The sequence below is a fragment of the Mya arenaria genome, chromosome 11, assembly GCF_026914265.1.
Source record: "Mya arenaria isolate MELC-2E11 chromosome 11, ASM2691426v1".
Lineage (NCBI taxonomy): Eukaryota > Metazoa > Mollusca > Bivalvia > Myida > Myidae > Mya > Mya arenaria.
This window is the reverse complement of record NC_069132.1, coordinates 28,349,893-28,373,017: the sequence shown is the minus strand read 5'-3', so window position 1 is coordinate 28,373,017 and position 23,125 is coordinate 28,349,893. Positions and strand designations below refer to the sequence as shown.

At 38.0% G+C, this 23,125-nt stretch overlaps 1 protein-coding gene across 1 annotated transcript; it reads right to left on the bottom strand.

Moving 5' to 3' along the window:
* Nucleotides 1-3,605: 3,605 nt before the first annotated feature.
* On the bottom strand, nucleotides 3,606-21,959 carry LOC128208456 (uncharacterized). Its single transcript, XM_052912018.1, has 3 exons — nucleotides 21,848-21,959; nucleotides 4,428-6,718; nucleotides 3,606-3,770 (listed from the first exon to the last, which is right to left on the bottom strand). Exons 1-3 carry the CDS (start codon nucleotides 21,957-21,959, stop codon nucleotides 3,606-3,608), a joined length of 2,568 nt encoding a protein of 855 aa, XP_052767978.1.
* Nucleotides 21,960-23,125: the final 1,166 nt, after the last annotated feature.

The following is a 23,125-nucleotide window of genomic DNA, read 5'->3' as shown; positions in this document are numbered from 1 at the left end:
ATCTGTTGGACTGGCACTTTTTTGGACCGTTGCAGTTGCACTTGGTAAAACCTTGCCCACCAGATGAAGATTCCGCAATAACAGCAGAACGAAGTGACGTTACATTCTCCTGACTGACATCAGCTTCTGTCAGTAATCGCTGAGGACACAAATCAAACTGGTTCCTGGAGTATTGTCCCTTTAAAACACCCGCCTTTACAGCAATCTTGTACTGGTCAGTGTCGACGTCTCTGTTGACGATGACACCAAGAATGTTACGAGGATCCCCTCTGCCACGATCTACTGCCGGTATAGGAACAGCCACATTGTCCCCAGGCACGCCGGTTTTGAGATCCACACGGCTGCGTTTCACTATCCTCTCTGCCTGAGATAGTAGTGTTGTATAGGCTTCAGCTCTACGCTTCCTGATCTGGATAGTGTGGTCTTCCAAGATTGGTGTGGTGGTGACTGATGGCTGAGTTTGGCTGCTTAAGTCGGCTGGTATACTGTCAGTTTCATGTGGATATGTTGGGCTGCTTGAGGAGGCTGGTATGCTGTCAGTTTCATGAGAAGCTGGGCTGTTTGATGAGGCTGTGATGCTGTCAGTTTCATGAGAAGGAGTTGTGCTGCTTGAGATGACTTGTATGATGTCAGCTTCTTGTGACATCACTTATTGGGTATCACCTATTTAATTATTCAATTAAACAAAAAACGTGTTTTATACATCATCTCTCTCTCCCTCTCTATTTATCCGTTTATCTATCATCTAGTAATGATATATTCTACATTAATTTTATAAAGACATATATAGAAAATTCTACTATTATTCTTCGAGGGGATTTTGAGTATGCTGTATTTTACACCTAGGAGATTTTGACTATCTAGCACTCATTTTTGGACCTAGGGGATTGTGTGGTACACTCGTTCCTGGTCATCTCTTTTCCAACTTTTCTGAGCATTTGGAATAATAGACATATTTAAATTACTTAAATTAATCTACTTACTTGGATAACAAATAGTAGCTGCTCCTGATCTTTGTGTGATTATTGGTAGATGCCGATTTCAAGCTTTCTATAATTCTGTAATATTCTTTCTTTGGAATCAGATACTTCTGACATACTTCATACCTTTTGAACAACTCTTGCCTGAAAACGTCTTCCATACTATCAGAAGACATCTTGCATGAAAGTAAATCTATACTGAATGGGCTGAACCGGGATGGGATGCCTTTTTGATAGGACAGGCCTCAGGTGAAGCCATTTGCCAGGCTCACACCTATTGACCTGGTGTGATTGGAAATAATTGACATATGGTCAGACAGACAACCCCTATTGTCCTGACCAACACCTTTTTCCTGGTAGTGCACATCAGTAGAACTGACTTCCTGACACTGTTTGTGCTAATGAGTGATGTAATAATCAGAAAAAAAAAACTGTATAGTAAGTTAACTAAAACAGAATTACACAGATTTACTGAAATCAGCCAGTAAGATAGTGTAAAATTCCTGCCCATATTTCAGGGATTTCATGAAATCCCTGGTTTCACAATCTTACTGTAACATATATAACTTCGAAAATATGAAGAATATTCCAATATGCATACAGTTACAACAATCATTGTCAAAAATAAATTAATTGGTAGTGGATTCCTGTATTCCTGCTGTATTTTGTAGGAAAAGTTTGTGTAGGGTTCCAATCTAGTTGTATTACATGAATTACTGTAAATCCACTGGTATCCTGTTTCGTCACATACCGGTTTTAACCGTTTCGTGATTATACGTTTAGCCAATTAAATTAGCGCGCGCGCCAGAAAAGGTGTGCTAAGCGCTCGCCAGTCTCTGGAATATATTTTTACCACCACCTCCCCACCTCCTCCATTTTATATTTTCCTTCTAATTTTATGGACGCTCTTTTCAGAGTCTACCTTGTTTTCTTTTCTCCGTTTCTTTCACTTACCACCTCGTACTTTAAGATTTACCAATTATTGTTGTAATTGTTTTGCTTTTCTGGGCAACGTTTTGTATTTTCCATTGCCTTATAACTACTGTTCTTCCGAATGTGTTCACCAAACTTTGTTAATTTTGAGATTTTATGTTGTTTTTGTAATTGTATGTTTTCTTTCTGACCACTTTGTTAAAATATACGTCTAGGGGTGGGCGGTCTTGGTCCACCCAGATATGTTTTTCGGACAACTTTTCTAAATTACCTTTTGAATAACTCAGCAATATTTATGGCATTTTAATAAATGCCCGTTTTTCATTCAAACGGTGTTTGTTTTCCTTCAATCCATACTAGTTCGACTTCCCTGTTACATAACATAACGTTGACCTTGGACAATTACATAAATATTACTTATTAATTTATTTTAATACATTGGTCTTTTACACCTATTGAAATTTCACAAGAATTTATACTGAACCATTGATCAATTCGAATTTAACGTGATTTTTTCACAGTTATATGGAAGATAATTGTCATGTGTCATCAATTTACAGTCAAAACGTCCCCATTTTGGTCAAAACATCCCCAGTAGCTGGCCAAAACGTCCCAAAGAACGTCCCCATTTTTATCTCGACTGGCCAAAGGCCAGAAGAGCTTATGCGATGGTAATGTGTACGTAGTACATGTATGTGCATCCGTGCGTCTGTAAACAATTGGTTGTGAACACGATACAGTCTTCAGTTTTGATTGTATCTCGATGAAACTTGTACGGTATCTAGATATCCATTAGAGCTGGTTTCCTTTCGAAAACCAGCCAGATCCGCCCATGCATGCCTAGATTACGGCCCTTGATAGTATAAAAAAATGCTATTGTGTAAACAATTGGTTGTGAACACGATACAGTCTTCAGTTTTGATAGTATCTCAATGAAACTTGTACAGTATCTAGATATCCATTAGAGCATGTTCCTTTCGAAAATCAGATCCGCCAGTGAATGCCTAGATTATGGGCCATGAAAGTTTTAAAGAAATGCTTTCTATTTTTAGCCAGGTCTGCATGAGCGAATTCTATTTTTAGCCAAGTTTACATGTACATGTAAATTCAAGTCTAGAGTTAAGGGAGACAATTTGCAAGTCTAGGATTTTGAGAGGCAATTTGCTTTTTGCTTCTGCAGTTGATTTTGTGAATTACTCTGCCTTGTTCTTGTTGAATGCCCAAAGGCCATTTTTTAGCTTTAAGTTCTGTAGTTTGTGCATTCATCTTAACAAAATTGGTTGTGAATGTTTAAGTTATGCACCTAGTGTCATTACTGGCCACACCCAGGGTTCAAAGGTTTGGTAAACATAAATCTGGAAAGGTTTGAAAATCTTTTTGTGTGGTTGTGCATCCATCTCAGCACAATTGATTGTGAATGTTTGTTCAAATAGATCAATGTTGTCCTAGGATGCCCGTGACTTTGACCTTTTGACCAACTTTTTTTAACTTAAAACTACAGAAATTTTAACTATGAGTACAGTTTTTTGTCAGATGACTTTTACTTGGCACATATTAAAATAGTTCATGCAACTAATCTGCTTACAATATTTTCTGGGCTCAGATGTTGAACGTGCTACGTTTTCAGGTAACCCAAACACAAAACATAAGCTATATGTCTGTTGCCTTTTACCCATACATACATGCCTTATCTTACGGTTCTTCTGGACGGTGAGCCACCCTCTTCCGATTTGCTCGCCGTGCCAAATAGTCCTCAATTAGTGCGGCGACACGGTTATTCACGGGAACTGCATCTATAGCCCGTGATACCATGGTTCGTGCAGAGGTAAAACTATCCGCGGAAGCCAGTGTCTTAACCTGTAATGAAACATTGTCAATCTTCATCATCATCATCATCATCATCATCATCATCATCATCATCATCATGTAAATTGTACGTGCATTATCATCATCATATATATGATTGTTTAACTCTTTAGCAACCTTCGCTGTCAATGATCTGGAAGAATCAGGCGGATGTACATACTGCACCGACCTGGGCGTGAATATGTCTCCCTTCTAATGCACCAGTCAATTGTAACCACGCCCCCCCCCAGGTCCGGGGAATAGCGGGGACTTTGACAATCGGTCCAGCCAACCCCGGATAAAATCCCCGTACTGCGGGGACGAACAGATGGTAAAATCCCCGCCAAACGCCTCCGCACCCATGGGACTTTATTTTTGCGAACACAAAACCACCGCATTCACCCGGCACTGCGCGGCCACCTGGAAGGTAAAAACACGGCCTATTTCCCCGACTATCCCCGAAATACCCCCGGACCTGCGGGGGGGGGGGGGTACAATTGGCGCATAAGTAACACTTGCCAAACACTTCAAGAACACGTCCAGCGGGTGGTCTGTTGCCGACGTTCCTGAAAGATACAATACAATTATACCTTTATGTACATATACTTTTAACGATGTATCATGAAAGATTTAAGTAAAAAAAATAGTTTGACATCCGGCGCAGGTGACAGTGGTGTTTCCGTCTGTGTGGCATCTGGCGTCGATGACGATGGCGCTTCCATCTGAATGGCATCTGGTGCTTCCATCGGGGTGGACGGCGGGGATTGTAGTGCTTCCATCGGGGTGGACAGCGGGGATTGTGGCACTTCCATCGGGGTGGACGGCGGGGATTGTAGCACTTTCATCGGGGTGGACGGCGGGGATTGTGGCACTTACATCGGGTGGACGGCGGGTATTGTGGCACTTCCATCGGGGTGGACGGCGGGGATTGTGGCGCTTCCATCGGGGTGGACGGCGGGGATTGTGGCGCTTCCATCGGGGTGGACGGCGGGTATTGTGGCACTTCCATCGGGTGGACGGCGGAGATTGTGGCGCTTCCATCAGATGGACGGCTGGGATTGTGGCGCTTCCATCGGGGTGGACGGCGGGGATTGTGGCGCTTCCATCGGGGTGGACGGCGGGGATTGTGGCACTTCCATCGGGATGGACGGCGGGGATTGTGGCACTTCCATCGGGTGGACGGCGGGGATTGTGGCGCTTCCATCGGGGTGGACGGCGGGGATTGTGGCGCTTCCATCGGGGTGGACGGCGGGGATTGTGGCACTTCCATCGGGGTGGACGGCGGGGATTGTGGCACTTCCATCGGGGTGGACGGGGGGATTGTGGCACTTCCATCGGGGTGGACGGCGGGGATTGTGGCACTTCCATCGGGGTGGACGGCGGGGATTGTGGCACTTCCATCGGGGTGGACGGGGGGATTGTGGCACTTCCATCGGGGTGGACGGCGGGGATTGTGGCACTTCCATCGGGGTGGACGCCTGGGATTGTGGCGCTTCCATCGGGGTGGATGGCGGGGATTGTGGCACTTCCATCGGGTGGACGGCGGGGATTGTGGCACTTCAATCGGGTGGACGCCTGGGATTGTGGCGCTTCCATCGGGGTGGACGGCGGGGATTGTGGCACTTCCATCGGGGTGGACGGCGGGGATTGTGGCATTTCAATCGGGTGGACGGCGGGGATTGTGGCACTTCCATCGGGTGGACGGCGGGGATTGTGGCACTTCCATCGGGATGGACGGGGGGATTGTGGCACTTCCATCGGGGTGGACGGCGGGGATTGTAGCACTTCCATCGGGGTGGACGCCTGGGATTGTGGCGCTTCCATCGGGGTGGATGGCGGGGATTGTGGCACTTTCATCGGGTGGCGGCGGGGATTGTGGCACTTCAATCGGGTGGACGCCTGGGATTGTGGCGCTTCCATCGGGGTGGACGGCGGGGATTGTGGCACTTCCATCGGGGTGGACGGCGGGGATTGTGGCATTTCAATCGGGTGGACGGCGGGGATTGTGGCACTTCCATCGGGGTGGACGGCGGGGATTGTGGCGCTTCCATCGGGGTGGACGGTGGGGATTGTGGCACTTACATCGGGTGGACGGCGGGGATTGTGGCACTTCCATCGGGGTGGACGGCGGGGATTGTGGCACTTCCATCGGAGTGGACGGCGGGGATTGTGGCACTTCCATCGGGGTGGACGGCGGGGATTGTGGCGCTTCCATCGGGGTGAACGGCGGGGATTGTGGCGCTTCCATCGGGGTGGACGGCGGGGATTGTGGCGCTTCCGTCGGGTGGACGGCGGGGATTGTGGCGCTTCTATCGGGGTGGACGGCGGGGATTGTAGCACTTCCATCGGGTGGACGGCGGGGATTGTGGCACTTCCATCGGGTGGACGGTGGGGATTGTGGCACTTCCATCGGGGTGGACGGCGGGGATTGTGGCACTTCCATCGGGGTGGACGGCGGGGATTGTGGCACTTCAATCGGGTGGACGGCGGGGATTGTGGCACTTCCATCGGGGTGGACGGCGGGGATTGTGGCACTTCCATCGGGGTGGACGGCGGGGATTGTGGCACTTCCATCGGGGTGGACGGCGGGGATTGTGGCACTTCCATCGGGGTGGACGGCGGGGATTGTGGCACTTCCATCGGGGTGGACGGCGGGGATTGTGGCACTTCCATCGGGTGGACGGCGGGTATTGTGGCACTTCCATCGGGGTGGACGGCGGGGATTGTGGCACTTCCATCGGGTGGACAGCGGGGATTGTGGCACTTCCATCGGGGTGGACGGCGGGGATTGTGGCACTTCCATCGGGTGGACGGCGGGGATTGTGGCACTTGCATCGGATTGGACGGCGGTGTTGGTGGCGGAGAGTCTATTGATGGTATTTGTGATGTACATCGATTGCAGACGAATGCAATCTCCAATTCAACTCGACAGGCACGGCGGTAGTCAGACAATGAAGCTCCTGGATATGATGGGATTTCATACAAATTATTGTAATTTTATAGCATTTACAACTATATATTACATATCAAATGGGATATTGCAATATTTGATTGGGAAAAAAACATTTAGCTTTCATAGTTTAGCGTGATAATGTGAAATTATGCATTTTGCTCTTTTTTTCTTTTCGATATAAACATATAGACTCTATAATTACTGTTCTCTTTCTTTCTTTTTTTGATTTTAGTAATACGATACGATACGATACGATAAGTTTTTTGCGTAAAACATTATACAATGTTCATAGCATATAACATACAATACAATGAATGGAGAGAAGTACAGAAATACAATTTTCTGGAGCAATTTAACATGAATGATATAACATCCTATAGTTGTTCAAGTGTCGTTATAAAAATAGAAATATAGCTAAATTTGTTAGTATAATTACATTAAATAACAGCAATTCAGGTATAAAAGGAAATATTATGCTTTGTGTTACAACCTAACATGGATTCAAATTTACTTAACGTTGGCTAGTGGCAAAAATAAGGCTTAAAAATTTGTTTCTTAATTCCCTATATCTTGGGCACACTTTATCGAATGTTCGGGCCCCGATGTCATTTTCAAGAGACTTTTTCGTTTCATATACTATATTATACTCAATAATCAGGTTCAATTGTTTATTTGCTCAAATGCTTATACATGAATACAATTTAAATTGTGACAATACAACATATTTGTACTGTAAAATCAATAAGATGTGCCCCAAAAAACATTACTTGCCGGCCTGCTGGGGGGGGGGCACGGGCCCTCGGTGTCCCCCCGGTAAATCCGCCACTGGGCACACAAGTAGAAAATGAAATTCAGATTCTACCTGATTCAGAAATCGAAATTTGTTTTCATGGATTTTTTTCTGAATATTTTTCTCTAATGCACCAGTCAATTGTAACCACGGCCCCACAGGTCCGGAGATAGCCGGGGAAATGGGCCGTGTTTTTACTTTTCAGGTGGCCCCGCAGTGCCGGGTGACTGCGGTGGTTTTGTCTTCACACCAAATTTAGCGGGAATTTGGCCTTATCTAGGGTCCCTTGGGTGCTTGGGCATTTGGCTGGGGTTTTACCAGCAGATTGTCCCCGCAGGGCGGAGACTTTGCCCGTGCTTGGCTGGACCGAAAGTCGAAGTCCCCGCTATTCCCCGGCTCTGGGTGGGGGGGGGGGGGGCGTGGTTACAAATGACTGGTGCATAATGAAAGCATGTTTAAATAAGGCGTATGTTCTTAATCTAGTTGAATTATTGATATTTGCATACCATGTTCATTCAAAATATTTTTATTTTTATATGTTTTATTATTTGAATCGTCTGATTGTAATACGTTATAAGTATGTTGGATTAAACTATTATCTCTCGAAACAATAACTTTTTTCCAATATTTGATTAAATTTATTTTCCTATATACTATCATTGGTACCCTTCCAAGTTCTCCGTATAACGCAATTAAGTTTGTTGATTTTTTTTACTCCAAGTATATACTGAAGAAATTTCACATGAATTATTTCTAACGTCGGTAGCTGGATTCATACCCCAGATTTCCGAGCAGAAATTAAGAACTGAAGAAATGATTAAATATTTGATATAATGTATACAGTGAAAAAGATGCATGTTGAGCAATCAGTTTTTGAGACCTATTGAAGTTGCCATTTTTAAACAAATTGATCCCAAAGTATTTAAAGGAATTAACAACTTCTATTGAGTTAGTATAAATCTGTAAGTCTATATGCGTTGCCATTCCATTTTCAAAAATCATTGCTTTAGTCTTTGATACATTTATTTTTAATCCCAACCTGTCGCAGTAATTTTCAACGTCATTTAACATTAATAGTGAATATTAATGAACAGAACAGAACAGAACAGAATTTATTACACGTTAACTATACAGTTTTTTGTGTTTCATATACATAATAAATATATTACAATTACAATTATACAGTGTAGTGTGAAATATTAAATAAATATTATAATCAACTTTTTTGAAGGATGAACTGAAATGTAAATCAAAAATCTACCAAACTAAAAAGTATACAGAACAGAACATATTCTATAACACGTAAATTTAACAGTATGTGTGTTATGGTTACATATAAACATATCAGCATTACAACTAAACTAAGCTGATAGCGACTGGTATTATTGACATACAAAGGATGAACTGAAAAAAGTGTTATTGCAATCATCAAAGTTAGTACAAGGTTTTTATTTGACATTTGTATATGAATACATGTTGGAACAATCATTTTCAATATATAATTGAATACAGACGACAATAGAATTAAATATCATAACTTAAAGGTAAAACGTGATTTAAATATTCTAAATGATAATGTAAAAATAAAAAAAACTACTTATTACGATGAACAATTAATGATATGGTTTATATATTCATTAATAATGTATTACGAATCTTAAATGCTTCCGATATATATTTACCTAACATAAATGCTTCAGATTTATTTTGTGTATTTAACAGCTGAACCAGTTTAAACATACTAGGTCTAACTCTGTAATAACGTTTAATATAATTTTGTCTTAACATAACATATAATGAACACTTAAACATAAAGTGATACTCATCTTCTAATTCATTAGAATCACATAATTGACAATGACGCAAGTTTCTTTCCAGTCTATCATATCTACCAGTATGTATTCTTAGATTATGGGAACATATACGTAATTTTGTAATAGCAATTCTCAGGCTTCTTGACGCGATATTGTTTAAATAATATTCAAATTCAAATGAGGTTTTTAGTTCTCTATACAAAGTTAACATACCATTTTCGTTGACATTTCGCTGCCATTGCTGTAAATATTCGTCTATAAGACGTTGTTTAAAAATACAAATAAAATGGTTTTCGTTTATCTGTGAATCATCACACCATACATAATAAAATCCATATCGTGTAAGAAGGTTCTTCACATTACTAAACCAGTTTGACTTATCATTATCAATATCTAACATAGCATCTTCAATGACCGATTGAATAATTATATTATCGCTTTTCTTAAGTTTAAACCAGTATTTAAAATCCGTATATATCTATTAATATGTAACGGGTATCTACCCAATTCACCATATATAGCAGCGTTGGATGTTGTTTGTCTAACCCCAAGTATAGTTTTGCAAAACTTCAAATGTATCCTCTCCAACTGTGCAGATTTTGTTATTAATAATAACCTATCCCTAGGTCCATGAACAATGAAAATAGGGTGTGACACGGTCCAAAAGTGACACTATATAATAGTGGCCTTGTAAACACAATAACTGGCACGTGCCTAATAACAAAAGCATCACTGTATCGGGCACATTTGTTACCAGATGTAACTCCTAAATAGCGTTTAATATAATCTGGTATTAACCAAACATATGGTGAACACTTAAAAATTATGATACAAATGTTAAACATAATTTTACAAGTACAGTTACATAACCGGTGAAAACTGTTTTAGACATTTTATTTTATTGTGTTTCATATTTTTTAGTATGTCGTACATTTATTTTTCAAAGGCTGTCTAGTATTTTTATGATATTGCTTGTAGTTAGCTATCAGATTATATCGTCTTATAACCGGGGCGCTATATAAGTTTGGTAAATCATACGGAGCACTCGTATTCAAGTATTTATTAACAAATTGAAGACCAAGGAGTGAATAAATAATAAAGAAAATGTTATCAAAATTATAAATCATGGTCCGTAAGTTTCTGAAGATGGTCCGTTATGTCCCTAAATATGGTCCGTAATGTCCCTAAATCTGGTCCGTAATGTCCGTAGTCCGTAATGTCCGCAATTCAAATCAAGTGATTCCAAAAGTGCCGTCCAGGCTTTCTTTTATTACCGGTATAATGATACTTTTCTAGTTGGTCCACGTACGCTTATTATCATAAAAACAAAAGCCATAAACAACAGCAAAACTAACTTGCATAATGCTACTATATATTTAACTGGGACCAATAATACTATTAATAATCTTACTCCCTGATATTTAAACAGTATAACTTAGGGCCAAGCATTATGATTATTCTTTTTTGTTGAATACCTTTTAATAGATAACACTATCAAACACAGTATACCAACACTTAATTTAAACTATGTATTTTAGTATTTTATGAACACATTGACATATTCATTTTTTTAATAATTGATGTGGGGTTTTTTGTATTACAAGATTTCAGTATCCGAATTACCTATGTTCCATTAATTGTCCGAAAACTATGCAACCACGTCAATACGTCGATATAAAAGTGAAATACCTACAGAGTTTTAAAGAGATGGTCCACAAATTATTATTTTTCCCTATAAATATAAAGAATACACTGCAGGCAGCCATGCCAGACCCGATATTGAAATGATAAGGGCAGGTAACCCAGGCTGAGGGCAGGTAATCGAGGCTAGTGCCAGGCCCCATGATGAAATGGAAAGGGCAGGTAACCCAGACTACGAAGTAGTGTCGATACGAAATTGTACGGGAAACATCTCGTAGAGTACATTAGGGTGTAGTTTTTGATACTTGATAAACATGCGGTCGGCAATTGTATAGTCTGCTACCAAGTGTGCCATTGCCGAAGTAAACCAACATTCGTTCATGCCCTGGGGAGCCTGTATATAACATGTAAGACTCTGCATGTATAACTCTGCCCTTTTTTTGTTCAATCATCAATCATAATAACCTACTGAAATGATGCATTAAATAAAATTCGAGCTGAATACACGTGTAGTCCACTAAATACACGTGCATATCGTGCACAATCAACGTAACCGACAGATGCCATTCTATAAACAGATGACGTGTTAAGTGTATACATGTAAGAGAGCAATATCAACAAGCAAGTTTATTCATATGTTTTCATCTAATTTTTAAATAGTACGTAAAGCTGTCAAATTTGACCATTACATGATTATTCTGTCATTTTAGACTGTTGTAAATTGGCACTGAATGACCAAATTATTTTTCTTTTATGCAAACAGTCAAATACCAAGAATGCAAAAATATCCCCTGATATAATAATGGGGGAAACTGTAACTATACTAGTACTAAACCAAAAGAATAAAAGTTTAGTTTTAAGTTCATCTATTCGAAGAATAAGGAGAGCAATACTACTCATCTTAAAGCGTCCGCGTCCTTGGTTAAGGTTTTGCACATTGTAAGCACCTTTAAGTCATTATCTCAATAGATAAATCATTTATTGCATTGAAACTTTGTTTCTGTATTTCCATCTAACACTTATTTGAATATTATGCAAAAAAGGGCCTTTAATATAAATTTGTGTTACTTATAATTCTGGTTAAGGTTTTGCATGTAAGCACACATAGGTTAATATCTCAGCAACTACTTGATGTATTGCATTGATACTTTATCCAATGGTGCTCCCAACCATTTAACCTTCTTAATTAACGAAGTTAGATAACTGTAGTTTGTATTCAGTAATGCAAAATGATTGCCTTTTATTATTTGACTGAAAATTTCTGGTTAAGGTTTTGCATGTAACCATATTTAAGTCAACATCTCAGCAAATACACCATGTATTGCATTGAAACTTTAGATATGTATTCCCAACTATCTAACCTACTTAATGAAGTAAGATAACACTTATTATATACAAATACTTATAATACAAATTATGGGCCTTTATTATTTGACTTAGACATTCTGGTTAAGGTTTTGCATGTAAGCACACAAGCGTTAATATCTCAGTAACTACTTGATGTAATGCCTTGAAACTTTAAACAGTGGTACTCAACCATCCTATCTACTTAAATAACCAAGTAAGATAACTCTAGTTTGCATTTATATGCAAAATAAATGCCCTTCATTATTGGACATAGAAATTCCGGTTAAAGATGCACTTTTACTCCCCAATAATATTGTTTTCCAAAAAGGATGAATAAATGTCGAAAACAATGGTTCTTATGAAGGATACCGAGTTAAATTTGAAAGAAATGAGCATTAAACACGGTATTTCTACCTCATGAGACTAAAGTAGACCACTGTAAATATTTTAGCACTCACAATCATTTAATATTTTTGCTTTATTCCCCAGTAAAAATGTCAGCGGAATGCCAGTGGAATACCACTGTATTCCAGTGATATACATAAATACACTGGTATTCCAATGAAATACCACATAATACCAGTGGAATACAAATGCATTAAATACGCGGTTACAATCTTGTTATCAGTAATTGATATTTTCCATAAATGCATTATTTAGTAAGTAGTTTTTTCAGTCAAAATTGATGTTTGTTATACATGTGTGATTTTGAATTTCAAACAAGAAAGTCGCTTTAAGGTTTTGAATGTAACCACTTTTAAGTCAATACACCAGGGAATACATTATGTATTGCATTGCAACATAATACACAGGCCCCCAACCATTCAACCTTCTTAATTATAATCAAGTAAGATAACTCTATCTTGCATATTATATATTTTTTGCCCCATTATTATACGACTTTATTTTTGCCCCTTTATTATACGACTTAGAAATTCTGGCATGTTAGCACTCATAGGTTCATATCTCAGTAAGAGTTTCAATATCAAGTGGGACTTGTCTTTGCATTTAGCTATTAAAATTGCATAATTTTATTATTCTTTTGTTCAACATCAATTTATATTTATATTTTACTGTGCACAACCACCAATTTATTGTATATCCCACCAACTGATAGGAACTTTAAACAATTCTCCACTGTAATTGAGGAAAATAATTATGGTTACTCTTGCATTATTGTATTATACAACAACATTTACCGTAATCTATTCTATCTATTCATTTGCATGCTATTTTGATCAAGTCTGTATTTCATTAAAGGCTGGATGTTTTTGAAATCTTCGCAGGCATCATTCTTATCTAATTTTACAGTGATCCATGCATGTTTCGCCAAAACTTTTCAATACTTGCACTGAAAAACGGCGTAATAGTTGAGCACGCTGTCTCTGTGACAGCTCTTGTTTAATACTTTTATTCAGTAATTTTTCTTAAGCAAGCCAACCTGCCTCTGTATTACCATATTTATGAAGAACCAATATATATATTTTCTAATTATCCCCCCGCCAAAGCGAAGATTTCAGGAGGTGGGAATTGTTTTGGCGTTGTCTGTCCATCCTTCCGTCAGTCCGTCTGGTACCATATATTGGTAAACATTGATCAGAAAATGTTCAAACTTGGTCAGAATGTTCCCCTTGATCAAATCTAGACTAATTGTAAAAGTGGGTCACATGGGGTCAAACACTAGGTCACAAGGTCAAATCTTAGAAAATCTTTGGAACATACTAGAGGCATTATGCATGGTCAAATATTCATAAAACTTAATCAGAATGTTTTCCTTGATGAAATCTTGGGCTAATTTAAAACTGGGTCACATATGATTGAAAATTAGGTCACTAGGTCAAATCTTAGAATTGTTTTGTTTAGAATGGAAATGATTGGTTTGGATTATGTTCAAACTTGGTCATGATGTACTCCTTAATAAATTATGGACCGCATGTAATAGTTGAGAACATTGGGTCAAAAACTAGGTCACTAGGTCAAATCTTAGAAAAATCTTTGAAACACAGTAGAGGCATTATGTATGGTCTAATATTCATGAAACTTGATTGGAATGTTTTCTTGATGAACTCTTGGACATGTTTTAAACCGGGTCACATGTGATAAAAAATTAGGTCACTAGTTACTGTAATCACTTCATACATATCTGAAATTTACATTTGGTGTTGCTCTATATATACAAAAGTTTTATTTCAAATAATTCCAAACAAACTCAAACTTATATCTAACGTTCATAACGGTCCATTTCTCTGCAGCCAAATTACATGTTTATGTAGGAATATCAACTGATTGGTTGCTACTCGTTATCTTCTAATTGGCAAACGCTTGTTATGTGTCCAAACACACTGTTTATCACACAAGACACATTTACTCATCCCAGAAAAATTGGTACCATTCAGCAGTGAATCCATCCTCCCCGGGGGATTTCCCACGTTTAAAGGTTTTAATGATGTTGTCAAGCTCTGTTGTTTAAATTTGATTCTAGTTTATGACTTTATCTGATTCAGAAAGTTTTGTTGGTAATTTGTTTATAAGTATGCCCATTGAGACGGAATCAGTGCCTTCAGAATTTAATAGCTATTCATAGTATTTTGTTTGTTCTTCTAATATCGAATTATACCATATTTAATTGCCTGAGTCTGTTTAAATGTGATGCCATTGTTTATTGTTTTTGCCGCATTGCTTCTCTAACCTAAAAAAGAAATCTGATGACTTTTAATTGTGCTGAATTAAATTAAATTCCGACCGTAGTTTATGGACTTCTAACTTTGAATCATAATAATCCGCTATGAGCTGCTTAATATTTGATATTTTCTCAATTATTTCGGGAGTGAGGTCTTCAGATAGTAATTCTGAGAGAGTTTGTTCTATTAAAATTTTTAATATAAAATTTGCTTTAGAGCGACTGGGAATATTCTAAAGTGAAAGCTCTAATTTTAATTTTTGACATTTCCCACCATTCATTGCAACGAGCATAATTATGACGTTTCATTATGTTTCCATGATGACCAAAATGTTTTGATTAGAGAAGCATATTCTGTGTCGTTTAATAACCTTGTATTGAACATCCATAGTCCCGGTCCGCGAGCTACATATTTGGTATTTATTTTAATTTCAATTGTGTTGTGGTCTGTAAAAATACAAGGTACAATTTTGCATTGTTCAATTTCGTCATCAAAACTTTTTTAACTAAGAAAGAAGTGTTTACGGGACGTATTAATTAATTATTAATGTAATTATCCCCCGCCGAATTGAAGATTTCAGGAGGGGGATATTGTTTTGGCGTTGTCCGTCCGTCATTCCGTACATCCGGTACCATATCTTGGTAGGCATTGATCAGAAAATGTTCAAACTTTGTCAGAATGTTCCCCTTGATCATATCTAGACTTATTTTAAAAGTGGGTCACATGGGGTCAAAAACTAGGTCACTATGTCAAATCTTAGAAAAATCTTTTGAACATACTAGAGGCATTATACATGGTCAAATATTCATGAAACTTTATCAGAATGTTTTCCTTGTTGAACTCTTGGTCATAAATAAAACTGGCTCACATATGATCGAAAATTAGGTCACTAGGTCAAATCTTAGAATTTTTTGTCCAGAACCATATCATGGTAATGATTGGTCAAGTTATGTTCAAAATTAGTCATGATGTACCCCTTGAAGAAATATGGACCACTTAAAAAAGTAGGTCACATGGGGTCAAAAATTAGGTCACTATGTCAAATCTTAGAAAAATCTTTGAAACACATTAGAGGCAATATGTATGGTCTTATATTCATTAAACTTGATCAGAATGTTTTCTTTGATGAACTCTTGGACATATTTTAAACTGGGTCACATGTGATAAGAAATCAGGTCACTAGGTCAAATCTTTCAAAAATCGTGTCCAAAACTATTTTATGGTGGTGATTGGTCTGATTAAATTCAAACATGGTCAGAATGTTATCTTGGGTTAAATTTAGACTGCGTTTTAAAAGTGGGTCATATGGGTAATAAACTAGGTCACTAGGTCATATCTTACAGAAATCTTGGGAACACTCTAGAGGCAATACATCTGCTCTAATTTCCATGAAACTTAATCAAAATGCTTCAATAAAAACTTGGAATAGTTTGAAACTAGTAGGTCATGTGGGGTCAAAAATAAGGTGACTGAGTCAAATCTTAAAAAAAACTTGTGGACACTCTAGAGGCTATATTTTTTGCAATATATCTGGACCAATCTTCATTCAACTTAATCAGAATGTTTGCCTTGATGAACTCTTAGATTAGTTTGGAACTGGGTAACATGGAGTCATAAACTAGGTTTCTTGGTCAATTCTAAATGTTACATTATATACAATGTTTTTTTTATTTCAAACAGTTGCAATCAAACTCAAACTCATATATATATATATTTCATCAACAATTGATTTCCATTCCTTGACATAGCCCAATCAGGCGGGGGATATCAATTCAACGAATTTGCTTGTTATTTCTTATTAAGATGAAGCACTTGGTGCCCTGATTTCTTCTACGCCAAACGTCTTCTAAGTTAAGTTTATTGCACAGGGCTTTTAATTCTTGACACCCTTCATCTGCTTTTACATCAACAGTTGCAGCCGCTTTCTGATCGAGGCTATTATCGAAAGTACAGTTAAAATCGCCTCCAATAATATGGTTACAATTGTTTCCTAACGAGTGCCGGCATTTGGCGTATATACATTAGTAAGTTGATAACACGAGCCTTCCGAGAGAGTCGCTCTTAACGATATAATTCTACCATGCTCGTCATTATAGATACTATTTTCAACGATATGAAGGTCAATATTTTTAACCAGGTTTTCAACGAAAACCGGGTTATTAGAATGAGGTTGTCGTTGGGCGGGCTTCAAACATTGGTTTCTGTTCAATAACTTTAGTTAGCATTGATTGATATTGATGAAACTTGGTGTGTAGGTAGCTTATGGGAAGAGCTAGCTTGGGATTGCTTTTGAGAGGGGTGGGGCTAAGGTCAAGGTCACTGTCACTAAAAATAGAAAAATTGTTTCTGCCCAATAACTTTAGTTAGCATTGATAGATATTGACGAAACTTGGTGTGTAAGTTGCTTATGTGAAGAGCTAGCTTGGGATTGCTTTTGAGTGGAGAGGGGCTAAGGTCAAGGTAACTATTACTTAAAATAGAAAAATGGTCAAGGTCACTGTTACTTAAAATAGAAAAATGGTTTCTTCCCAATAACTTTAGTTAGCATTGACTGATATTGATGAAACTTGGTGTGTAGGTAGCTTATGTACAGAGCTAGCTTGGAATTGCTTTTGAGAGGGGTGGGGCTAAGGTCAAGGTCACTGTTACTAAAAATAGAAAAATCGTTTCTGCCCAATAACTTTAGTTAGCATTAATAGATATTGACAAAACTTGGTGTGTAGGTAGCTTATGTACAGAGCTAGCTTGGGATTGCTTTTGAGAGGGGTGGGGCTAAGGTCAAGGTCACTATTACCTAAAATAGAAAAATGGTCAAGGTCACCATTACTAAAAATAGAAAAATGGTTTCCGCCCAATAACTTTAGTTAGGATTGACAGATATTGATGAAACTTGGTGTGTAGGTAGCATGTGAAGAGCTAGCTTGGGATTGCTTTTGAGCGGGGAGGGGAGGTCACTGTTACTAAAAATAGAAAAATGGTTTCTGCCCAATAACTTTAGTTAGGATTGATAGATATTGACGAAATTTTGTGCGTAGGTACTAGTAGCTTTTGTGAAGAGCAAGCTTGGAATTTCTTCTGAGGGGGATGGGGTCAAGGTCACTGTTACTAAAAATAGAAAAATGGTTTCTGCCCAATAGCTTTAGTTAGCGTTGATAGATATTGATGAAACTTGGAGCGAAGGTAGCTTATGTGAAGAGCTAGCTTGGGATGTGGGGTCAAGGTCACTGTTCCTAAAAATAGAAAAATGTTTTTCTGCCCAACAACTTAGTTAGAATTGATGGATAGTGATGAATCTTAGTGTGAATATAGCTTATATGAAGCTGCAGATTGAACTTGCTCATACAACAAATTAATTGGCTATAATTTCTGATTGCCCATAACAAAAACCTGGTTTCGTCGCATTGCGGCGATTCTAGTTTTAATTTAAATTGCGACACCTCTTGATTGACTACTGCCGTTATTTCAAATAATATTTCCCTCACATGATTAAGCCCATAGAGAAGCTTCGGATTCATTCGCACAGTGTGTTTCTTGCAAATATACAATATCATAAGACTTCTTCTTGACTAGTGAAATATTTTCTCATGCTTAATTTTATTCCGTATTCCGTTAACATTCAATGAGCCTATGCGATTAATATAAGGGAATATCAAAGTTAATATGTACTATCTAATTTGCCTTGCTTGGTGAGCCTATCATTAGACGGGGACGGATGAGAGTCTTGACTTCTTAGCCTCTTTGGTCTGGGAGTGGCGAGATCAAGCTTGTCCGACATATCATCTACCAGAAAAGCGGCTAAGTTGTCGTAAAGACGCTCAGCACCGACATTATTTACATGAATGCCAGAATGAGGGTCTTTTGCATCAAACAGTGACTTCCTTTTTGTTGAAAGATTTCGTCATTATCAACGTAGCGGTACCGTGGAAACGCAATGCTGCAAGATCGCATTGCTTACAAATTTTGCATTTTCATTGAAACGTTTGATCGGAGAGCTTTTTCCAAGTTTCGGTATGATGCTAGAAAACCCTACACTAGCCTTAGGCCATCTACTTTTAACAGACACGAGTGCATCAATGGCATTTTTAACAACCCTATCTCGTTTATCATGTTTCAGGTCATTGGTACATAAGTGAATAGCCACTGAGTACACATATAACATAAGATCTTCAGTTTCTATGCATTAATCTTGTTTTCAAGTACTCTGCATACTGAATAATCATAATACTACAAGACATTACGCTGATGCAGTTAGTAACAAAATTGTAGCTTATACATTAAAATTGGGACAGTCAATGCTGTTGTTGATACAGTTGTGATACTATCACAGTGGCGTAGCTACATATAGGCCTTGTAGGCCTGGGCCTACAACTTGTTTGAAAAATGACAAAATTTAGATATCCCAGAAATGCAATAAAAACTTCTAAAACTAGCTACTCAAACACTTTGAACAACACAAAAGTTTGTTTTAATTTAACCAAAGCAAGTTTGGTGTGTATTTAATCTGCTTGACTTTATTGTTATCAGTGCAAGAATACTTAAACGTGTCTAATGTGCATATAAAAGTCACCAAACTCAAATAGAATCATCGGGCCTACAAATTGTTAAGGTCCTAGCTACGCCCCTGTATCATAGTGGTTCCATATTTACAGTAAAACTAACTATCTATGTATAATGTTCTACTAGGGTCTGCTATTCAGATTCTTAAATGATGATTTGTTTCTGGCCCCAATTTCGCGAAAATTCTCAAGTCCCTTATAGCAGGATTAAGCTAATCTCACTATTTTTGTTGTTCTATAATATGCGTTATATTTACTTCTTCAAGAGTTTTTAGGAATTATATAAGAAAAATCTGTATGCTATTAAGCAGAAACCATTTTTCATTCATCAAAATCCATTACTTGTATGTATTTTGGAAAATTGAAATAAGTGACTTAAGCCTGTTAAGCTTCAGAAGTTTTGGGAAATTGGGACCGGGTCCTTGTTGGTCCCAGTGCTTGGCTTAAAAAAGAGATGGCAGATACCCATGTCATCGTTCATTCCAATTTTTGTCTTAAAGCAGGTTTCTGCCAGCTGTGTCTCATCCCAAAGGCTGAAAACCCTCGGAAATAATTTCTTACTATTAATTATTTACTACTGTTTTCTTCTGTTTACATGATATATCATAAAAATTAAACTAGTGTCCACATATTGTAGAGGAAATTCCTCTATCTTGGCGATTTTTGCCGGATTTTGGTCACTTTTCTTCATGTTAGGACATTGAGGGAAATTTTGAAACAAAAATGGGGAATGATTATATTTTAAAAGGTGGGCAATGGGGCAGAATTTGGACTACACTATTTGACTATTACTAGAAAGATGGCACTGCTATATCAAGGTCAGCAATACTACATATTGACCGAAACAGAAGTCTCTTAAATCGATTGCTGATCCAGCTCAATGAAATGCTCATACACAGTTACATGTTAAATGCTCATTTAAGGGACTAGAGACTGTGAACGATGTTGCCCTTGGAAACTGTTGGTACAGGGCCTCTCCAAAATACTGTTGTCATGAAGACTCCATCCAGCTAACCAGAGGAAGAGCAGTACAATAGTAAGTACAGGCTAGGGCAAGAGGTTGTGAAGAGGACATTTGATGTTTTAGTAATCCTCCAAATTTTGTGCTGCCTGTTACTATCATTCTCGTTCATTAGGGGTTCGATCCTGATAAATGGTACGTCACTCAGATGAAAGGTACGTAACTCTGGTGAACTAAAATGGTTACTATATGTCTGTCTCTCTTAAAAGAAACGACGTTGAGATATAGTCATGATGATCAGTAGTTTGCGAAACTTAACCCTTGATATTTGTTCTTATATTTGAACTTGCAAAATCTTCACTTTTAATAGCAACATAAGGCTTATATTTTCATTTAAAAGGCCAATCTAGCCACTTTTCCCCAGCCCCTTTATACCAGTTTGATTTATATTACTTTATTTTTCATCAATAATTTTGGTAATAACTTGTTGACCCGAGCATACAGCAAAACTTGGAAAGTCTTTGAGGTATAGACATAAACTTCATATACAGATAGATCTCATCCAGTATAAGTGCACTGCACAGGACCCATAATTCTGGGTGCAGTATTTTTCTAGTTATAGCCCTTTGTTAATTTTCATACTTATATTTTGCTCAGAACATAACTTTGACTGCAAACTTTGTTAACAAATGGATATCATTTACGAGAAGTGCAAAGCTTTGTCCATCCATCTGTCTGTCACACTCTTGTGCGGAGAATAATTTGAAAACTATGATGGGATTGAAGCAAATCTTGGAAACTTGAAATGTAGATATATGGCAATGAGTGGAAGTGCATTATCTAAGAATCATGCCCTGCATTTTATTTTAATTATCTCCCCTGAAGTTCACCTTTTCTGACAGTTTTTGATAATTAGAGATCAACAAGGCAATATTTTGATATTTGAGATTTCAATTGCCGCTTTTTATTTTATTGCTTAAACTTCACTTTAAAATTGAATACCAAAACCTGCCCACATTTTTCCTAGAAATTATTTTTCCAAATTTGTGTATAATAATGCTAAAACCATTAACCTTCTACAAGCACATTGTATGACAATTTCTGCCTTTTCATAAAAATTGGGCATATGGGAGCATCCATTGCCTCCAGGGATGTTTTTGTTGTCAATTGTTTAATTGTGATAATTTGTTGTATCTGTTTTTCATTCAATGGGGGATATGACTGTCTTTGACGGATCTTGTTATTTCATGCATTATCTTTTCAGTTTCTTAACATGCCAACTTTCCATAAACCCGGCCCTGTCCACTGATGGAAGAGTCCTGTTAGCGTTGTGTATACCAGTTTACCATAAACCCGGCCCTGTCCACTGATGGAAGGAGTCTTGTTAGCGTTGATGATAACGATGATGACGATGTTGACGATGATGTTGACGATGATGATGATGTTGAAAACCATCATCTTGGTTATAACTCCGAACTGTCCAGAATATCCACCTGTTACATGTCGTATGCGTATGTATTTATGTCTTTATTTTTTTTTAATTGCAAGCGAATGATGCCACTTGATTGTCTGCCAAAAAGGTGAACGTTGCATACACTTGTGTGTCCCTTGTTATGATATATACTGGAAATCAAACCGTGCTTTGATATTTGTGTTGAAAATGCAAGCTGTATTATTCTATAATAGAATGTTAACATTGAAATAGTTTTGATAATGTTTGAAACATGTGATGAAAGCATGACATATTTTTTTGTAGCTCACTGTTTTTCTATTATTTGGTTCCTCTTTATAAAATCTAGTTGTCGTTTTATTCACTATATGCCTGCACAGATCTGTGAGTGTTCTTCCATGTATGCTGGAAGCTTGTATTTGTATCTTTATCATTAAACATTGAAAAGCCATCTATTAAACAACAATCTATTGTAAACTGTTGGAAGATTCACTGAAAAATAAAACGAACAATATCTAAAGTTCAAAACAGTTTAATATTTGCATGTATTTTTAATAGGGATGGCAACGAGTACTCGAGTACTCGATGGAACGTCCAAGTACTCGAGTACCAAATCACTACTCGAGTACTCAAGAAAAAATTCTATAAAAATAAAAAAATACACGATTTACAGACGAAGTAACAGATCTGGTTAGTTGCCAAGAGGCCAATTTACGGTCCCTCTAATCCCCGCTGTGTACACAATTTACCCTAATAAATTAGTTGGGATTCGCAAACTGTCAACCAAGGGCCCCTATTTCCAATTAGCACTGGTTTCAATTAGCGAAGTTTTGATAGCGGAACTTTCACCTACACAATTCTATTGTTAACCATTTAGAGACCTTTCATCAAACAATGGACGCTAACAAGCGAACGAGTAGTGATGGTTATGAGCATTGATTTCTTAATGGGCGTATTTTGACTATTTTTGCAATGTTTATCACAGTTGATTGGTTTATATCTTAAATCAAGAATTATGAATATTAATGAGGTAAACAACAGTATGAAGTATTTCGTTCATTATTTTTATGTATGTTATTAATTTTAGTTCATTGTAATTCTGATTGATGTTCATTATAAATCTCATCTATCTAGACGTTCAAACAAAATCCGGGATTAACTTTCCAGCTTCATT